At 43.3% G+C, this 20448-nt stretch overlaps 1 protein-coding gene across 2 annotated transcripts in view; it reads left to right on the top strand.

Annotated features, from left to right (window-relative positions):
* Positions 1-20448, top strand: part of TGFB2 (transforming growth factor beta 2) — a gene marked incomplete at its 5' end in the record, with an annotated part of 72201 nt that overhangs the window by 39474 nt on the left and 12279 nt on the right. For both annotated transcript variants that reach the window (XM_084245961.1, XM_084245960.1), the window contains one exon: positions 9077-9240. In XM_084245961.1, the coding sequence (XP_084102087.1) occupies positions 9077-9240 (164 nt within the window). The remainder of the gene's footprint in view (positions 1-9076; positions 9241-20448) is intronic.

The following is a 20448-nucleotide window of genomic DNA, read 5'->3' as shown; positions in this document are numbered from 1 at the left end:
CACCGAGAGATCTCCTACGGTGTCAGATGGTCCCTTCATCTGCTCTCATTTCCAACTCGGTGCAGAGATTCACAGAGAATGAATGTCAGCTATATTTGATTGTCTTCTCACAAACCAGATAATCCAGATATCTATTCCTCTTCGTATTTACTCCCTCCCGAGTCAAGGATTTAAGACATTGGTAATAACAGCCCATGCCACTTGATTAAGTTGGTAAACAGCTTGCAACTTTAGCAGGGTGTGCCCTACTACTTATTAGCTTAGCTTTGGGGCAGAACTACAAATCAGCACAGGGCTTCAAAGTAATTAGGTGGTTGCTTGACAAAGAAATTAGGCCACAAGCAAGAAGCTTATAGAAAACATGGAGAACAGACACGCATCGGCCATTACATGCATCACTGCTATAATTTTGGAAAGATTAAAGAAAGATTTTTCAGACAAGTAAGGAGCAACTACACCCCTGAAGCATGTCAAAAAATCCAATTGCAGAGCTCCAGGGACAAGACAGTAGTTTCTAGAAACTAGGGGAATGTTAAAGTTCATGTGGGGTAAAGATGATCTCTGCAGGGGTGAACAAGAATGCGCAAGATCTTGCACTTGATTCCTTACATTGCCAATGTTTGGTGTAATCTCAGAAAGATTTTAATCCTCACTTTCTCAAAATGTAAGAAGGGATAAAAATAAAGCCTGCTTTTGGTTTATTAAGAAGTCAAGTTCCCAAGTTCAATGAGTTAGTGAAATCTATTAATGTACTGGTTGCTTTTGTGCTATTTACTGTGTTGGGAGCTGAATTCTGGAAAAATTGTATGGGTAACTATCTGGGGGTCCTCATCTCTGTACCTGCCATGGGTGCACCCCAATCACTACTTCCTCACCCCCTGGATATTGTAAAGACATATACATGGGGATTGAGGAGAAGAAAAAGAGAAAACAAAAATGGAGCAAAAGAAGGAAAGATGATAAGAAAGAAGAAAGATAAAGGGTAAGAAAACCTCCTAAAGTGAGAGCTTCAAATGCTGTGAGGAATGAGACAGTAGCAGCAAAGCATTGCTTCAGTGGCTTATTCCAACTGGGAGCACAGCCTGCCACCCCAAGGGGCTCTGGCCTGTTCATGGTTCACCTGATAGAAAAAGAGTTTCCAGGCACCCCATCCCTTTCATTGTCCAATGTCTCCGACACTCGCCTTACCTCTGGCTGCTCAGCTTAGTAGTTGACCTGCCCCTTTTTATCACCCAAACTCTTACTGCTAGTACTCAACATGCCCCCCACACACCCCACACAGCTCTTGCCCCCCCAACCCTGCACACATCCCATACACCCTATGCAGGATGAGAAATGCAGAGTTGAAATGAAAGAGCTGTGTCCATATTGCTGGGGGTTTATGAGGGTGATGGAAACTTTGGGGTAGAAACCAGAAACACAGTGTCTGTCACAGTTCAAGAAAATCAACCCCCAGGCCAGCACACTATTATTATGTTATTTTGCAGCGTGTCCACCAGGCCCACATGCCCACGCCGACAGTCCGCATGGTCTCAAATAGCAGTTCCACGAAGGCCAAGTCACATAAGCCGAGACTGACACAGTCAGACTCACAATTGCCAACGGCGTGTCAAGGTTGACCCGGTCCTCTCGGGGACTCCGACTGCAAGCGCAGATGCACCGGTGCCGTGTTACAGTTAATGGGGCGGGTGGTCGGAGGCACGTCAGAACCCACCGCTGATGTGCTGTTTATTTCTCAGTCATTTTGTGTTAAATTGCTGTGACTTGAATGTCAGCTGTGTTTGGGATGTGGTCGTGAAATAAAATCCACATCCAGTGTGCCAAGACAAATTTCAGAAAACCCCAAAACACAATTGTCTTGGTTTCTCGCTGGCAGTGTCTGTGCACACACAAATAGAAGCTCGTTTATGGTCCTGCCACCATTCGGTGGGTTGCTTGTCTTGCTGCCCACTGGGGGATGTCTAATGAACCCCAAACTGCTTCCCTTCAAGCTGGGGATGTCAGGAATGAGGGGCCACCACACTCATTAAGCATGTCGAAAGTCCATGCCAATTACTGCGGAGCTGCAGGAAAAGAATAGTGGTTTCTGGAAAAGGAAAGGAGTTTGTTCTGTTCATTCGAGGGGCTGGGGATAGAAGCCCACCTGGCAACGTTGCTGGTGTGAGAGGCGCGAGGCAGGTCTCCATGGAGGTCCAGAAAATCCTGGGCGATGCTGGTATTGGCGAAGTGTTCTCATGGTGGACTCTCAGACTGGCAAACTCCCGCCTTGTTCTCCAAGTCAGGGCCTTGCTTTTAAGGAGTACCAGTGAAATTTTTGGGTCTGGAATTTAAGTTTCTCCAGCTTTCTTGTGAAGTCAAGCTGACCTCTAGTTGAGAAGGAGCCTCATCTTTGGTCTTTTTTTTTTTTTTTTTGTCCCTTAATAATGCTCCAAAGCCGATGTGGGTATTTCTGCCTCAGGTGGTTGAGGCCATCTGCTAAAGAGGCACCTTTGTGTGTAAGGCTGACGTCGTAGTGAAAAGTCAGAACTTGGGCTCGAAACCCCAACTTCTCCTTGGCCTTAGCCAAGGGTGACTTCATTTCCCTCGCTCCTCATTTCTTCATCTGTGATATGGGTAATAGAAACAGCTTCTTTGCAGAAATGAATTGTGTTGAGCTATCAGAAAATGGGACTATGAAGCAGAATTCCAAGGCTACCGTGAGACCTGGCCATTCTGTTATAGGTTGCAGACAACGGGATGGACATATTTTATTCTTCCCTCGCCAGATCATGATACTGAGTAATGGGGAGGGAAACCAGCCAAGTTCTCTGGGGCTAAGTCAAGGGTAGCTGTTATCACACCTGCGTGTGAAACAGAATCACCCAGGACTCATCCCGTAGGTCTGGAATGGAGCCGGGTGATGAGCATAGAATAACCTCCCCCACATGACTCGAGAAAGGTGGTGAGTGACAATCTTAAAATGTAATGGGATTTGGGGGAGTTAACACTATTTGGAGGCTCCTTATGTCAAAAGGAAAATGATGTAATGGCAGGGCTCAAAGTGGGCTGGGTGGGTATGCTGCTCAGCCTGCCAGCAGACCTAGGTCAGCCCATTCATCTTTTGGAACAAAGTGCACCTCACATAACTCAGTGAGACCTTCCAACCTCGAAGGACAGACCATCCCCTACTTTTCTTTTCTTTCTTTCCTTCTTTCTGTTTTTTTTTTTTTGCCTTTTCCAAATTATTTGAAAATTCCTTATATCTTGAGCCAAAGTATGACTCCCTGACTCGAAGGAAACTAAAAACTTCCCAGATGCAAGACCCCGAATTGGCTGTTTCTGAGTTGGCCCTGCTTCAGGTGAAGTATTATCAGTTCCTTTCCTTGAGCAACTCTGTCCTCTCTGGGCAGGAGGATCTCCTGTGCAGCTTCGAGCAGTCCACTCCAGACCAACGAGGCAGATGCTCAGGGGCTGGACCCCAGACATCAGACCTTGCAAAGTCCTTCAGCTTTAAAATGTGCAGTCAAGGCAGACAACTTGTGCAAATCATGGAGAAAGTCCATTTTTCCATCATCAGGGACTCAGAGCTTGTGTCACTGTGATTTCTATTTTTCTCTGTCTTATTCCTTTTTTCTATGTATGAGGCTTGATCCAAAAATTCGATGCTCCTTGTTCTTTTATTTGTAATTCATTCAAAAATATTTCTCATGTACTGCATGTTCTGTATTTTCCCAGAAATGCTGGAGACTTCCTTGACCCAAACAACAAAAACTCTTGTCCTTGTGGCTATTGCATCCTAGGCGGACATGAGCTGGTATAAACAGCCAACTTAAAAAGTCAATTATGGAGTGTGTTAGGTGATCAGTACTTAAAAAAACATATAGTCCATCATGGATGCTGCTTATTTATCTGTGGCAGTGGAATCTTTCTCTTCTGTAGTTTATAGGTTCTCAAACTTTAGGGTACATAAGAATCACCAAGGTGTTTGTTACCATGCAGCCCACCATGCTGCCTCATGCCCACTATTTGAGGGCCCCTTTTTTGTAGGATCCTCCCTAATCCACAGGTGCCTGGGCTGCTTTGTAAGGCCCAGGAGGGGAACCAAGCTTTAAAGTCCAGGCTCCAACCAATTCCTCTCCTCCTCCCATCTTCAGCCTTTCACCTGGAACCACTGACCTGGCTCATCTTGGAAATTCCCCAAGGGCTCATCTATTGCCCCTGGGGGCTCTGGTCAATGCTGACTCCCAGAAAGCTGATGCTGGGTGCTCAGGTCTCTTTCTTCTCCCCTGGCATCTTGTGATTAAGTATCACTGGTCCCAGCAGCTGGGAGTCCACCAGTGTGTCTCTTGCACTTTGAAGGTACACGGAGCTCCCCCAGATCATCTGCATTAATCACAGGTTCCCAGATAAAGCAGATGCTGTGGGGCTGGGACACCACTTTGACAACCTGATGTCCACACTACAGCAAATACAAATGCCCAGAGATCCTTGACCCAGGATCAAAACCTTTCACATGCTGTTTTTCTCCTGCCAGTTTTGCGGGGTAACCAACCTAGTAAGGAATGAACAGCAGACTGGTGATGGGACTGTGATTCTCCCAAGGGCTGAGCACTGGACATCCTTGGAATGCTTCTTTCAGGCCCTAAATCAATATTCCCAGTCAGAGTTCATCACATTTTGGACTTTCTTGTAAAAGATCTTCAGCTTTTGCTTCTCACTAACATTTTTTTGTGATAGCCCTCATCTGAATATTGTCCAGGGAGGCGTATTGCTTGATGGAGACATTTGGAGGGAAGATAGAATTCTCTGGGCCCCTGACTGACAGAAGGAGTTTAGGTTGGTTATAGATCTTCTCTGCAGGGAGGGGGGGATACCCACACAGAGTCCTCTATAAACTGCCAAGGGACTTTTAGCTTCTTTCTCTTCTCCCCTTCTCATTAAGTTAGTCTAGCAGGAAGGAAGTTCTCTCTTGCTGCAGCCATTCAAGGACATGCCAAGGACACTTATCTGCTTTGCTGCGGATGGGAAGGGGGAGAGGAGGTGGTCTTTCTAAGTGGAATCTGTCAGGGACTTGGTGCTTCTGCTTTCCCTCTGCTTTCGAACAATAGTCAGTTCTTGTGAAGTAGGAAATCCTCACCTCAGAGTGAGTAGGGGATGGTGCTCCTGCCTCAGTGCCCCAGGTATGCCATTTGGCACTCCTGATTGGCACAGGGGTTGCATGGGCTGCCCTGAGACCATATGGAGAATGTGCCTGACCCCAGGTCTCCCTGGGAAGGCACCAGAGACAAACACCAGAAATCCAAGAATCTGTCCTGGGGAGGCAGCAGATAGCCGGAGGCTCTAGGTTGAGGTTTCAAGCCCTCTGGGCGTACTCCTGTCCCATCAGCCTTCGCTGCCAGAGTCTGAATTCAGATTTGGGATGATGAACTATTTCAGGATGGTGACTGCAGAGCATTGCATTCATGCGCTGGTCTCATGCCTGTGCAGCAGCCCAGGCTGTGCAGAAACAAAGGATGATAAATAAAGATGCCTGAGCTCCAGGCACTTCCATTGGGAGAAGATAATATACAAGGAGCTAATATTTTCTTTGGAAGAGATATCAAGTCAACATAGTACTTATAAAAGCAGCTTATGAGTAAGTGCTATAATTAGGTCTTTTGTACATTGTTACCTTGTAAATGAAGAGCTAGTTAGATTTTCTCACTTTCCTCATTCTCTCCATTTCTCAAGTTTGGCTCAGCAGGAATGTGTTGTCAGGTTGGAGGTAAGGAGACACACTTGCTTGATGGCCTTCAGGAATCTTCTCAAAATTTTCCCAGGAGAAAGGAGCAGAATCAGCCTGGGATTCTGAAATCCAAAGTTGATGCAAATTGATTTGATTGAACCAACCAAAGTGGGTCAGAGCTGGAGAGGAAAGAGCCAGCTGGGATGTGAGTGTGGGTAAGCGGGCAAAGTGAGCCCAAGGACCTGACCACCTGGCAGGGGAAGAGGGGACCAGAATGAAATGGGGGGACCCTGTTCCAGAGGAGCAAGTGAGTTCTTAGAGAAAGCAGAGAAAAAGCGCCTTCCTTCCAGGCTGTATGCATGAATCAAGGCTTTTCAGGCAGTGAGACACCGGCCCTGGCACTCTGGCTGCTGAGACCTGTGGTGAAATCAGTCCACTGGGACTCCACTCACTGGTGTAAATGGATCACTTCCGGTCCCCACAACTTGCATCTAAAAGCTTTCATGAGGTAATGGCAGGGACAATTTTCTGCATTTTTTTTTCACCAAATGCAGAAATATTTTACAAATCACTCAAGTTCTTCAGCCAGGCAGGGGGCTGGTGACCCATATCCAATGTCCACAGGGGCAGCTGGGGCCAGCCTGGAAGTAGTGGCCGCTTCCATCTCCATAAAGCATCTGCTCTCGTGTGACTGGGGCAGGTGGTGGGAGACTTGCTGTGTCCTCCTGGCCTGGTCTCTTCCCTGTGGTTCCAAGACTAAAGCCATGTCACTTTAGTGGGGGCCGCTCTGCTGTCATTTTACCTCATGCTTTAACTGCTTCTCCTTATGAAACAAGAGCCCACAATCCAGATCTGTGTTATCAGGCAGTTGAAATATAAACAGCTGAAATGGTTATAGCAGCCAGAGGGGCAGAAGGCGGCTTGCCTCAGTATAGTGCAGAGCAGACCAATTGCACTTAATATCCAGCTCCTCCTGTAAATATTTGCAAATGCCCCCTCAGAGCTCACAAGCCCAGGACAGGATCATTGCTTAGAAGAAGAAACAAGATTGACCTCATGCTCCAAAGCAGCCATAAAAAGAAAGCGTGTGTGCATGTGGCAGAAGCCCAGAAAGGGGAAAAAGTCCCAAGTTTAATAAACACAAAGGGGAATAAAAATAAATCTCAAGAGCACTTATTTACAAACTTGATGGAAGGATAAGATCCGGGCGGGTGGGTGTGAAAGATGGGTATTTGCGGACGTGGAATAGGCCAGTGTGGGTCCCACTCAACGGAATGGGGAAATGAAAGAGACGTTTACTCTCACTGGTTTCAGGAAGCTCATTGACTTAGCTTTGTTCTTTCAGCATGCTCTTTCAAAGCAAGTTGCAAGCTTCTGTTGTCTCTAGGAAGGCCTTGCATAGGGCCATCCAGCCTATGGCCTGTGGAAGGTTCTAGCTGAACAGAGGGTGTGTGAAGTCTAGAGCCTGGCCACAGCCCTGTCCAGGTATCTCCACCTGGGTATCCAGCCTGCTGTCAGCTGGACTGGTCAGGGTCTGCCAGCTTGTTCACTGAGCTGGGGTGGCCATGTTGCAGGAGAGAGAGATGAGGATCAATTTCTTCTCAACAGTTACCTTTGCAAATAACTTTCTATGCTGGGGAGCTCCCCAAACCTTTCTGCGGGTACTGATGTTTATCCTCCTGAAAACTGACCCCCAACTATCTTGACATGATAGTACAGGGTGCCTGAATCACTGTGTCTGCATGGATCTTTTGTTCAAAATAGGGATGCTTTCGGTTTGGGGGTTTTTCTGTTTGTTTCTGAGACATCTAGCTCACGCTCTATAAAGTCTCAATTTATAGTCATTTTAGGAAGCAGCCATGGAACAGAGAGGATCGTTTGGAGTTCATCCTTCCCCTGGAGCTGCCTTCTGAGCCCATAAGGACATAGAATGGGGGTGGGTGGGGAAAATCTCCCAAGGGGGGAGGAAGTGCAGAGCTCTTAAGGTGAGGAAGTTCAGTGTATCCCTAGTATTTTTTTCCCATTAGAATTGTCATGGAATGAATTTCCCAAGAAGTCACAAAAGGTATTTATTTCCATTTTAAGATTGACAAGATAGACTCATTTATTAATAAGCTAGTCTGGCCAATCACTGGCTGCTCAAGTCTCTTGAGATTCCTGGGAATGACCATTGGCTCAAACAGTGACTTTGGGGTACAGAGCCCTGTCGTGGTATGTGGAGAACATGAAATAACAGGCCAATATAGTCTGTCCATGAGGTTCTTGACATTTCATGGGGGTGATGATGGGGGTGGGTGGGGTTCGGGGAAAGCAAAACGAATAAACCTAATGCAGAAATAATAGAAATCATCAACTGTGAGTGATCAGGTTGTCAGAAAGCAATGGAACTAAGGAGAGGGAAGAGGAGTGGAGGCAGTAGATTTGAATGAGTCATTAGGAGAGTAAGTTTGCAGGAGATTTTGGATGTAAATTGTAGACACATGGCTTAGTGAGTTGGTGTTATAGGTGAAGTGTGGAGAGAAAATCACACCTGTTTTGTTCTGATGCAGCCTCAGTTGCACATTCAAAGACAATGACAGGTTACTGTCATTGTTTATTAAAAATAACAACAAAACTCCAGCAAGGCATGTTGTGATATTATTGGTGCTGTCTGCATCTCTGTATTCCACATGGTTCAGCTCAGAGAACATTTGGGCTCATCTGTTCTGTTCATTAGTTGACATTCCCTCCCTGCAGTGGGCATTTATTCAGAATAAAGAATTTAAGACTGACCTGGTTTAGCCAGTATGTGGGTATGGTTTTTTTGTTTTTAAATTCAAATTTCCTCAGCCTAGCTTAGGTAGGATGTATTTGGTCACATTGGTGTAAAAAACCAAGATATTGAAGCCAAAAAGGATGCAATATGTGAACCTGGACAGCAGAAAGTATCTGGACGCCAACATTTCAAGGAAAAAAAATACATGGGCAAACTGCTTGCCATTAGGAGCTATTTTCTTGGCACATCTGATTAAAGTGTATACAAGCCCGACAGTGCTCTCCAGGCATCAACTGTCATGAACTTGTTCCAATTCATAACCATCTAGGATTTTCCACCACTCTGTCAACTTTCAAAGGATAGGGTTAACTGCATGCCCTCCGCAGAGTTGGAAGTGGTTTGTTAATCTCTATTAATCTGCTGCTCCTATAACCAAATGCACATGTTTATTTTTCTTTTCTGGTTAAATTGTTAATGGTATTAAATTGGCCATTGGAAACAAAATCGTTCTGTAGATGTTTCCCTTATGGTTTCCTGAGCCTATCTCGTGCTGCGCAGTCTTTTTTGAGAATACAATGAATTCGATCATTCTCAATGATTGCCCTAACTTTTTACAGATGCCATCCCGCCCACTTTCTACAGACCCTACTTCAGAATTGTCCGATTTGACGTCTCAGCAATGGAGAAGAATGCTTCCAATTTGGTGAAAGCAGAGTTCAGAGTCTTCCGTTTACAAAACCCAAAAGCCAGGGTGCCTGAACAACGGATCGAACTGTATCAGGTAACTTCTTTTTGGGTTGTTTTAATGGATAATCAGTTTAAGTTCTTAGAGTAAAAGGCTTTCTGCTGTCTTAGAATTTTCTAAGCTGATATAAACCATTCTCTACACTCAATCAGGATCCAGGCCCTCTGTTATTACTCTCACACTGAGAGCTCATTCATCCATCACTCAGGAGGGAAGACCTTTTAGAATGAAGTGGTGAAGCCCTGGATTTGGGTCTTCAATGGCATGCATGGGTAGGCAGTTCACCCTCTAATCTGGACAGTCAGATAATTAGGACTCCAACCTAACAGATGAGAGAAGTCAATTGGCCTTCCTTTTCTCTTCTCTCATCTTCCTATTATCTTCTGTGTCTTTTTAAAATATCCACACACCCCCTTCACAACTCCTGTCTCTTTACTAACTTCATCTTACTTTTTTTTTTTTTCCCCTTTGATTCTGCCCACTCCCTCCAATCACCTTTATTTTGGAAGTCCTGATCTCTCATCTCCTTAAATCCATTTTGCTGGGCATCTGTGTGAAAAGATGATGATGGTGGTAATGATGGTTGGTAATAGTGATGGTGATGGTGATGTGCCAAGGTTACTGAGATTTCAGAGATGTTCTTAAAAGCTTACTACTCAGGTGGAATTTACAGGGCAGTGGCATCATCATTACCTGGAAGTTGTGAGAAATGCACCATCTCAGGTCCTAGGTTTGACTTACCAAGTTGGAACCCACATTTTTGACAAGCTCTTGATGATTTTATGCACTTGAAAACTGCTTTAAAAGTCCTGTGTCTGATGAGGGAGGCTGGCCTGTAAATAAGTAATGTGAATGTGTCATAGTGTTTTACAATGTGTGTAAGCAGAGAGGGCAGAGTTGGGAAGATATAACCAGGGAGCAGATGCTGGAGCAGGACTTTCAGAAGTGAAGAGGGCTGGTTATTCTTGGTTGAAGGAATGGCCTGTTCAAAGGCAGGGTCTTCTTGAAGTATCAGGTAGATGGTCTCAGTCCAGGGAGGTGAAGAGAGACAGATAGAAGGCTGCCTTCCAGGGAATGTGAAGAGCAAAACTAAAGAGGGTCAAGAATAGACCCTGAGTAAAGTTAGGGGTATGTAAGGGGTAGGTGTGTATGAGAACATGACTTTTCCTTGAGGGAAAGAAATTGACATTTGGATGTGGAAACTTCCAGTTGTTCTGAAGTCTAAAAATTTGGAATTTTTGATAATTTGGATAATAATTTTGTTTGTATTTATTATGAAAATGTGGGCCTCACCATAAAAAGAGAAATCACAATAGTTGTAGTTGAAGTTACATTTGCCTTGAAAGGGAACGCCTCCCTCTGCAGAATATGCTCTCAGAACTTCAGTGAATGAGAATAAAATAAAGTCTGTCCTCCTGTTTTCTCTGACCTCTTTTCTTAGTACTTGGATTTTAATGCCCTCTTGAATTCACATTTAGTCAGTAACTATTTTATCTAATGTGATGAAATCTCATTTTTGGAGATCAGTTGATATACAAAACAGTGACTGAACCCTAAGTCATTCATATCCATTTACTTTTGGCTTCAAGTTGCAGAATACATATTAAATGAATTTTCAGTTTTGAGGATGAGAGGGTAAATGGATGTTTGTGGAGCAAAATAAGTAAAAAGATTTTTGTGCAGGAGGAGTGAATCAGTAGCCACTTTAATGAACATACATTTATCTGTTTCATCGCAGCATATATGTGTGTGTATAAATCTCTGCAAAAGACATATATATATATATATATATATATATATATATATATATATGCCCCTAAGACTTAACAGTGAAAATTTGAGGTGGTTGGAGTAGGGCTTTTTTTTGGAAGGGTGTCTAATGCTGCAAATTGAAAGCAAGATTCCTATCGATGTAGGACCGCAGCGCTAATGGGGTCAATGAAAATTACCCCTTTTTTCCTAATCCCAAACACATGCACACGCATGTGTGCAAACACACACACAAGCACACACTCAGTTCAGCTTTCATTTTGCATATTGCCCAAGGGTGTGTAAAAGAAAAAGAGGTCAGCCAAAAAAACTGACTGTCTGTTAAATTAGACTTGCAAAAAGTGCTACTGAAAAAAAATAGTTATACTGTGCTCCTGTTGTGCAGAACTTTACAGCATACAATCCCCTTAGTACTGATCCTGGCTCTGGCGCCACGTTGGAGACACACACAGTATAGTAACTCATTTTAAAAAAAAAAAAAAACCCATGAGGTATAATAAACACTGTGTTTGCACAAGGCTATTAATAATCTCAGGTTTTCTCAAACTGATTGGCCTGCGTGCTCGTAAGTTAATGGGATCTTTATCATTTGCATAGTTTGTGATGTTGCCCAGAGTCTGCTAACCTTATGAGCAGATGAAACTCCCCCTCACAAACAAACAAAAACAAAACTAGTGAGAACACTAGTCCTTCCCCACTGTATTCAGAGACATGTTGATCATCATGAATGGTAAGTAATAATTCTGTATTCCTGTTGTGTAATGTGACTCAGCAATGACATTGTTAATTACCAGAGTGCTTACTGTGGGTAAAACACCATTGTAAGTTCTCTATAGAGATTGATTCATTTAATACTTATAGTAATAACCCTGTGAGGTAGCTAGTATTATTCTCTTCATCTGACAATTGAGGAAACTGAGGAATAGTGAGGTTTAAGGAACTTGCCCAGACCACGCAGCTACAGGGAAGGCAGGGTCAGGATTTGAACCCAACCAGCCTGGCACCAGACCACATGCTATTGGCCATGTTACCTGTCTGGAAGAAAGAACACCAGCTTTGGAGCTGGCCCAGAGGAAGCTTCGGGGATGGCTTCACCCTGTTGGGAACTCTGAGGAAGTCATGTCCCCAGGACCATTTCCATTTCAGTATTTGGCAAGGACTTGTCATTGGCAGACTTGTCATTTGCAAGTGTAGCGAGGATGCATGGGGCTCATAGCACAGATCTGTCTTCTCCACAGTTACTATTATTTCTGTCACTGCAGATCCAAAGTATTGAGCTTAAACTTTTGTAAAAAAGTCTCTTACGTTTATGATCAGCTCAAAATCTCTGAAAAATGGCAACTCACCCCAACCCTTGTTGCTGTAAAGTCTGGCTTCTCAGATACTGTTTCTGGAGTTTGCCTCAGGGCCTCCTTCAATCATATTTTCACCCCATTTGAATGTGCTAGTCTCCTGGCCTGGCTGGTGAACAGTGAGAGCAGGAAAGAAGTAGAGCTTTGTAGTTGTCAGTCTGAGTTCAGCTGCTGTTACAGGGCAGGGAGAGGGGCACCCCAGACCCCGCAAACCTGCCTGCTCTAAATAGGTTCTGGCATCCCCCACATCAACACATGAGACTTTGTTAGGGGGGAAAGGCTGTCCTGAGCTAATTCCATACAGGCTTTGTGGACTCCACCCCCACTCCAGACCAAAGCCATCAGGACACAAATCCCATCATCACCAAAGGGAGGGTTGCTGGGACCTGAGGGTGGAGTTAAGCTGCCAGGTTTGGTATAAATCCAGACATGTGGGCCTTGGGTCTCTCTCTTGGCCTCCTGGCTCTTGGCTCTTCACCAGCTCTCAGTGTGCCATTGGGATTCCTGGTCGACGGAATGGGTAGGACGCATATAAGACTTTATTTCCTTCTTTTCTCCCTGAATTGTACATTTCCTCATTTCCCTTCCCTTGTAAATAAATCTTTTATTAACCTTTTGTGTGTGCCTGCAGTTGAATATTAATAAGTCTCTTTTAAGTGCGCAGGTGAGGACCCACAGTCAGGCAACCCGTTTTATATCGGGGTTGCCCTGTAACAACTTTAATGAAAAGGAACTTTAATACAATTTGGAAACAATACAGGAAAGGCAAATAATCCAGTTTCTAAATCAAGCACCCAAAGTTACCTGTCCCCTCATGGGTAAAAGTCCACCCAAACGGGATTGGCCCAGAGCAAGGCCCCAAAAGCCTGCCACAAGTCTAAAGCACCTTTCAGTGGGGACCCACAGAAAAGGATCAGAAACAACCAGACAAATCTGGGAGGAAAAGAGCAAAATCAAAATCAAGGTAAAAGCTGCCATTGTCACCTCCCCACGGGTCTCACCCACATCTGAGTCACCCAGTCCACGACCAAAAGGCAAGCGCAGTTTCTTCACGTGTCTCTTGGCAACATGTGCCTCCTCCAGGTCTCCTTCTGGCTCTCCATCCTGCTTCCTTTTTTCCTCAGTCTCCTCTGCAGCTTCTCTCCCTGCTCAGCTCCACCCTCCTTTGGGTGGGGCAGGAAACCTGAAACTTCCCCCTTTCCTGGGGACCACCCTGTTATACTGCTAGTTTTAGTTGATTAGATTTTTGCTTTCTTCCTTTTTAACTCCCTGCCTGCTCTCCCTCCCTCCTAAGGCCTTAAGTTGATGTTCCCTCTGCCCACAAGACTCTTGTTCCTGCCCTTTTCTTCCTTCAAAGGTTATCTGCTTCCTTCAAAGGTCCCTCCTGTCAATGCTTCCTACCTCTGTTCACTGCACATCTCTTCTCCATATTTGTCATCATTGGTCATTCTTGACCTGCCTCCATCTGCATTTTGTTTATCATCTTATCTCTTCTCTAGAGAAACTCTCAGAACAGAGCCTGCTGCCGAGAGGGTGCTCAATAAATGTCTTTGAACTGAAGAGAAATTACCAAATAAGAGCCAAGCACCAGGAACATTGTGGAAATTGCTTATGAGAAACAGCATTCATTTTTGTGGATTTGGAAATTTGACTACATTTATTTAAAAGATATCTATCTTAACTACTTATGGAGAAACATATATCTCTACCCATTTTCTGTTACTCAACACTAATATTGGTTAAGTGGATAATGAGCCTGTAGTAAAACAATTATATAATAAATTAAAGAAATTGATATTCTTGGATAACTCATAAGCTCTGTGTGTTTGTAAAAAAGAAAAAAAAAGACTCACAACTTTATTTTCTGTTTAAACTCATTACTTTGTAGTCATACCCTCTAAATCAAAGTCCTCAGCTGAATGTAAGGGACTTAGATGACATTACCAACCACATGTATTATGGGTGACCAGGGAGGAGGAAAAGAGTGATGGAGATGTGTTTCTCAGGATGTGTGTGTCAGTGTCTAGTCAGCGTGGGACTGGAAGGGGAGAGCAAATAAGAAAATCAGTTGCAATTCCAGAGAGCCAGCAGTCTTGGGAGACAACTCCTATCTCCAGCCCAGGCAGAAAACTACTGGATAATCCAATGTACTTGGCTGTGTGGTTTAGCCTCAAGGACTGACTGGCCTTCAGGTCTTGACTTAGTTCCTCTTCACACTTTCATTAAATGCTGTCTTTGCATTGTTCTGTCCGGGCCTGTAATGCTGACTTTGTCCAGCAGCATTTGTCCTGTGTGTGTGGTGGAGAGGATGGACTTATGGAGGCTATTGGGCTGCACCCTTAGAGAGGGTTTCCCTCACACAAAGGGCTCCTTCATCCCTCAGAGCTGTAGAAATGAATTTACCTGTATACACACATGTGCAGTCAACACAAAGGCCCATCTGTGGAGAATGAAAAAAGATGAAGGAAACAAAATGGAATTATAAGGTGTTTTTGTCACATAAGAGAGGCTTTCCTTTTTGTGTTTGTGTGTTTGTGTGTGTGTGTATTAAACATCTATAGCTGCCATGTTTTATCATAGTTACACATGGATATGTGTCCCACTTACGATTGCTTGGAAGTTCACACTTTTGCTTTTCCTCCCTCATTTTCTTTCTCAACATGAAGTATATAGATGGGGTAAAATATGACATGAAATTGCTTAGACTTTTGGTCCTCCTTGGTCTCCACCCCCATCTCTATGTCTGCATCATCTCTATTTAATCTCTGTGTTGTGTGTGTGTTCATGTGTACATTTACAAAATTCCAAGAAGTCCTTTCTATCCTCCACTGTAATTCTGACAGTTCAGGGACTTATCTGTCACTTCATCATGTGTGACCTTCTAGTGTAGTCTGCTATTAGAGAGATTATGAAGTCTGATATGGAGAGATTATGTTAACTGCAGTGAAAAAGACTGGAAAAAAAAGAAAGAGCCAGAATGTTCTTTCCTTCTGAAGGACTTCACAGGTAGATCAAATATTTAGAGCATGCTCAACTCAATGAAATGTAAGAATACCTACTGGTAAGGGTTGACTTGTGTTCTGTTCAAAAAGGGATATTGAAGTCCTAATCCCCAGGACCTCAGAATGTGGTCTTATTTGGACACAGGACCATTGGATATAATTAGTGACCATGACTGGAAATCTGGCTAGAGTAGGCCCTCGATACTACAGACCAGTGTCTTTATGAGAAGATGACCATTTGCACACACAGACACCAGGGAGAATGTCGAGCCACGACAGAAGCAGAGATTGAAGTTATGCAGCTGCATGCCTAGGATGTCAAACCACCAGATACCAGAGGAGGCAGGAGGCTTCACATGGACCACAGCCTGGAAAACAGTTCAACTTCTGACTTACTCTCCAGAACTATAAGAGAGCAACTTTCTGTTGTGTTAAGCCACCCTGTCTGTGCTGCTTTGTTAAGGCATATGTAAGAGTCTAAGACAGCCTGTCAAGCAAACTCTCCAGAAGGCCCAGCACACAGTGCTTAGTAAGGACGAAATATCCCGAGAGAAAGAAAGACACACTGATTGGCTCTCTTTTCTCATGATCTAGCACATTCTTGTTACCTGGGCTGTGTTCTCTTAGTGCCCAGTAGCCTGGCACGTGAATCCTCTCTTTGCTCCAGGAATCCTACCTTGATCTCATAGACAGGCTAGTTTTGCTGCCTATGTCACTTTGTTGAGTCCTGTGAACACGTTGCTTTCAGTCTTTTCTGAGATGTCTGCATTCCCTTACCATAGCATGAGCTCCTGGTAAGAACAGGAACCTTCTTACTGTCCTGGGATATTAATGTAATGCCTTGCTCACACTAAATACTTAATACTTTTGAGTTTAACTGGGGAGGAAGTGAACTATAAAATAAATTCAAACAAATGAACAAATGGGGCCTTAAGTGCATAGAAGAGGCCCAGCAACTATTCTATGAATGAATGAATGACTAAACAAATTTACTGACCCTATTAAATATTTTATCACATGTAGGATTTATATTTATTGTCTTTTGTCATGAAGAGCAAAAGACTACAGCCAATGAAAGTCTTCCAGAGTAGGAATCTTGATTTTTTTGTTGTTGTTGGAGATTCAGCGATTCCTCTTGTGGATGAGTCAAGAAATTCTTTCCTGAGTGTGCTTTGTCTCAGATTAAATGCTGGCATTATCAAGATTTCAACCCAGGGAGCCTATTCCTCTGAAATTACGCTAATTATTATGTATTCCTTAAGCTGCTAGTGAATGCAGGGCTTGTGGTGACTTAAATAAGTTAGTTTTCCTTTCCCATTTAGAAGCTTGATAGCTCATTGGAGGAAACTGGCACACAGACCCTGCTGGTTTACCCTTGAAGCCAGAGAATGCAAGGGCTCAGAGTGCCCAGCACTGGCTTGGGGAGCTAGAAAATGAAAACTGACTTTAGAGTGAAAATAAGCAAGTCATTGAAAAGCTAAACTGAAGGATCAAGAAAGTGGTTTTTTGGTGTGTTTTTGTTTTGAGGTGCTCCCTGCAGGAGAGGGAAAACATCCTGATAGGGGTTGCAGTCTAAGCACAGGGATGGGGATGAGTAACTTGTGTTTTAGGAACAGTGTTTAGATTAGGTTCCAAGGATGGAGGTGAGTCTAGGTTGAAAGGCTGGTGGCAAGTTGTGTCTTGAGCTCCAATCTAAGGAATCTGGAGTTTATTACATAGATAGTAGAAGGTTCGGGAAGATTTTGACGAGGTAAGGAACAAGACTACTATAATAATTCACATTGCTAAATAGCAAGCGATGTGCTCATCCCTTTGCGTGCTCTGTGCCATCTAATTCTCTTCACAAACATACAGGGTGGGGTTTATTAACCCCTTTCATCAATAGGAAAATCCTGATCCAGTCAGGGACAGTTTGTGCTTGCTTGATCTAACAATCCAAGAGCTGTTCCACTGCAGCCATGATTTCCAAAGGCCCTTAGCAAGCTCGGGGTTTTCCTCAAGAGGCCCAAGTGGAATGGATTGGATTGCCAGTTGACAAAGATGGGAAGAGCTCCTGGCCTAAGCTATACCTCACTTACACAAATCAAATTTTACTTTTTTCCCTGCTGTATACAACAGACCATGAGTATTAATTTAAAGAAACTGGGTGACTAAAAAAGAAATGCCTAAGTGTTCAGCAACAGGCTATGATTTTGGCCCTTTGTCATTTAACATTGTTATCAACAACCTAGTGAAGATTTTGAATATATACTCGCTGGTAGTACGTGGATAGAAGGGCTAGCTTGTATGTTGAAACTTAGAGAGAGTCCTAAAGTTTCAAAACCAAGGTCAAACAAATTCAAAACATACACACACACACACACACACACCCCTAATTTGTATTTAGGTTCAAAAAATGAATTGCATAGATATTGACTAGGGCAACAATTCTTAAAAGTAGTTCCTGCACCAAAGTCTAGTGTATTACCTACAAGCCTATTAGAAATGCAAATATCTGCACCCACAACTTACCCATAATTTTTTTAAAGATTTATTTATTTAGGCATGCAAGAACTGGGGTACAGACCAGAGGTGTTAGGGGGCAAGATGATTCACCAGAGACAGAATGGGGAGCAGAACAGGCAGATCAACTGAAATACACTGCTAAGGGGAGCAGCACTGCTGAGAGGTCTGCTGCGCTATGTGGGTAGCTCCATGGCTGGGGATCAAACTCATGCTGCAGTGGCTGCGAATAGCTTCATAGGTTGCATCTTAATCCTTTGCACCACCAGGAGGCGCCTCTCTTACCCATATTAATCCAGAAGCTCCGAGATTGGTTCTCAGCAATGTGTGCTGTGATAAGCACCCCCCCCCCCACCAGGCATTTCTAATACAAGCTAAAGTTGAAGAACCACTGGCTAGAAAAACCAAGCTTCCCCTCCTCCCTGCCTTCCTTTATTTCTTTCCCTCTTTTCCATATCATGCCAGAAGGGATTTGGGGTGGAAAATCTGACTGAACCGTTTGTGTAAGAACAAAGGGTTTATTTTACAAAAAAGTTTACTATGACTCAATGGTGTTATGTGGCTGCCGCCAAAAGTAAATAGTTTGCATGGAGAATAGCGACCAGAACAAAGGAAGCCACGGGCCCTCCCCTCCACATTTGGCATATTCTGTCGACACCCCATATTCTGCTAGGCTTTATGTGCAGTTTATTGAAAAACTGATTTTAAGAGGGATGTTGCAAAGGGGCCTGACAAGGAGGAAGCATCTCAAGCATCTCAAATCTTCTGCTAAAGGAAGCAGTTGAGGGAGGTCACCTCCCGTGATTGGGGTTTGACATAGAGTAGGAAAGGAATTCCACATCTTGTTCCAGAGAGTGAAATTCACTGTTGGAAAGCAATCATCACTGATCTTAAGATGTTTCCTCCAGAACCTCAGGTAGGGGCTCCAGGCTCCAGGCTTCCTTTCCTTCAATGGTGAAAGGTCATTAGCAAGGGCCATGATGTCCACCTCACAAGGTTTTTGTGGAAGCCCAAGAATGTGAAGATGCTGCCATACTGGAAGAACTAAAGGGATTGTATAATATGAGGCAATGATACCATTATCAACTAAGACTAGTTGATGGAAATTTTGAGTCCAAGATAACGAAAGATTCTAATAGGTAAATTGTCCAAGAGTGGGATGAACTTTCTCAAAATGTGGTGCTCTTACTGTTAGGAGAAGTCTTCATGGATGCAGATGTAAGAGAACGAACTGAGTGGAAGTGGAGCAGATGGCCTCTGCTCGTTTACCTGGCACTAGTATTTCATGACATTCTGGACTTGAGAGAATACTTAGCCAGCACAATAAATGCTTAATTCAACATTTGCTAATTACTCTATTCCAGGCACCACAAACATTTAAATGAATTTGAACATTAAAAACATCAAATGTATTTAAAAGTGATAGTCAGATGTGCCCATAACTAGTTAATCTGATGTGGGGTTTTCTCTACAACCCTATTGTTCAACTTTCCTTTAGATGTCTGGTTGAATTGACCCTGTGGTTCTTTTCTAAGTCACTTCCTGTCTGAATAGGAAAGTAAAATGGAATTCCCAGTGCTTGCTTATAAGCTCTGCAATGTCTTGTAGGAGTGCAAGAAGAATCTCCCTGGTGTTCAAGCTGAATCCTGAAAAGTTTTACAGCATTATTCCTTTAATACTAAGATTTCTTTTGACTGTAATTTTGCTTCTAGACTTCCATTTCTCTTTTTTTTGCCCCCAAATTGTTGGGTAACATCAGTGACTTACCTCTCTCCTCTCCCTGATTGGCTGCTTTCCAATAGCAAAGCAATGGATGAATCCTTTTGTGTAGGGAGTTTTGCAATTCAGTGAAGAGCTGAGAGCCTTGCCAAAGGCTGTGGATGGGCATTGTGTACATATTGCTGATATGATGTATATAGATGTATATATCAATAATGTGATGAAGGTGACATTCAAACATCACTGTGGGTGGTACCTAAGTGAGAGCAGCTAAATTTCATTTTCAGTGTCTTAGAAGCCCTCTTTTCTAATTCAATCAGAAGTGGTTGTTGGGGTGTTGTTTAAAGGAAAAAGTTAAAGCAGGTAATTATAAAAGTATAGGTGTGAAATGCAAACTTATATTTTAAATGAAAAGTGTGTGTGTATGTGTATATATATGTGTAATACACAATTTACCTGCTGAGTGTTATACAAGGTCAAGGACTCTACCCTCTGCCTCTTGACAATCTGTGTCTTATTCTTTTTGCATAAACCACATCCACAGTACATTGTCTGCAATTTCTAGTTTTTGGTTTCTTTGAAGAGTCAAGTTTCAGGACAATAATTGAGCAACTTGAGTTAAGGATCTTTCTGGGGTTTTCTAATATTATTCCTTTAATTATTTCTTTGATGGCAATTCTCCCACATCTAAAATTAGGAAAAATTGTTTTTGATTGTGTTGAAATATATATAATACAAAATTGACCTTTTAACTATTTTAAAAGTATACAATTCAGTGGAACTAAGTATATTCATAATGTTGTACCACCTTTGTTACCATCCATTTCCAGAATCTTTCCATCATCCCAAACAGACATTGTAACCATTAAACAATAACACCCCAGGGGCCTCCCTGGTGG

Source organism: Talpa europaea, assembly GCF_964194135.1.
Source record: "Talpa europaea genome assembly, chromosome: 10".
Classification (NCBI taxonomy): domain Eukaryota; kingdom Metazoa; phylum Chordata; class Mammalia; order Eulipotyphla; family Talpidae; genus Talpa; species Talpa europaea.
The sequence above is the reverse complement of the archived record's forward strand: the minus strand, read 5'-3'. Positions and strand labels throughout refer to the sequence as shown.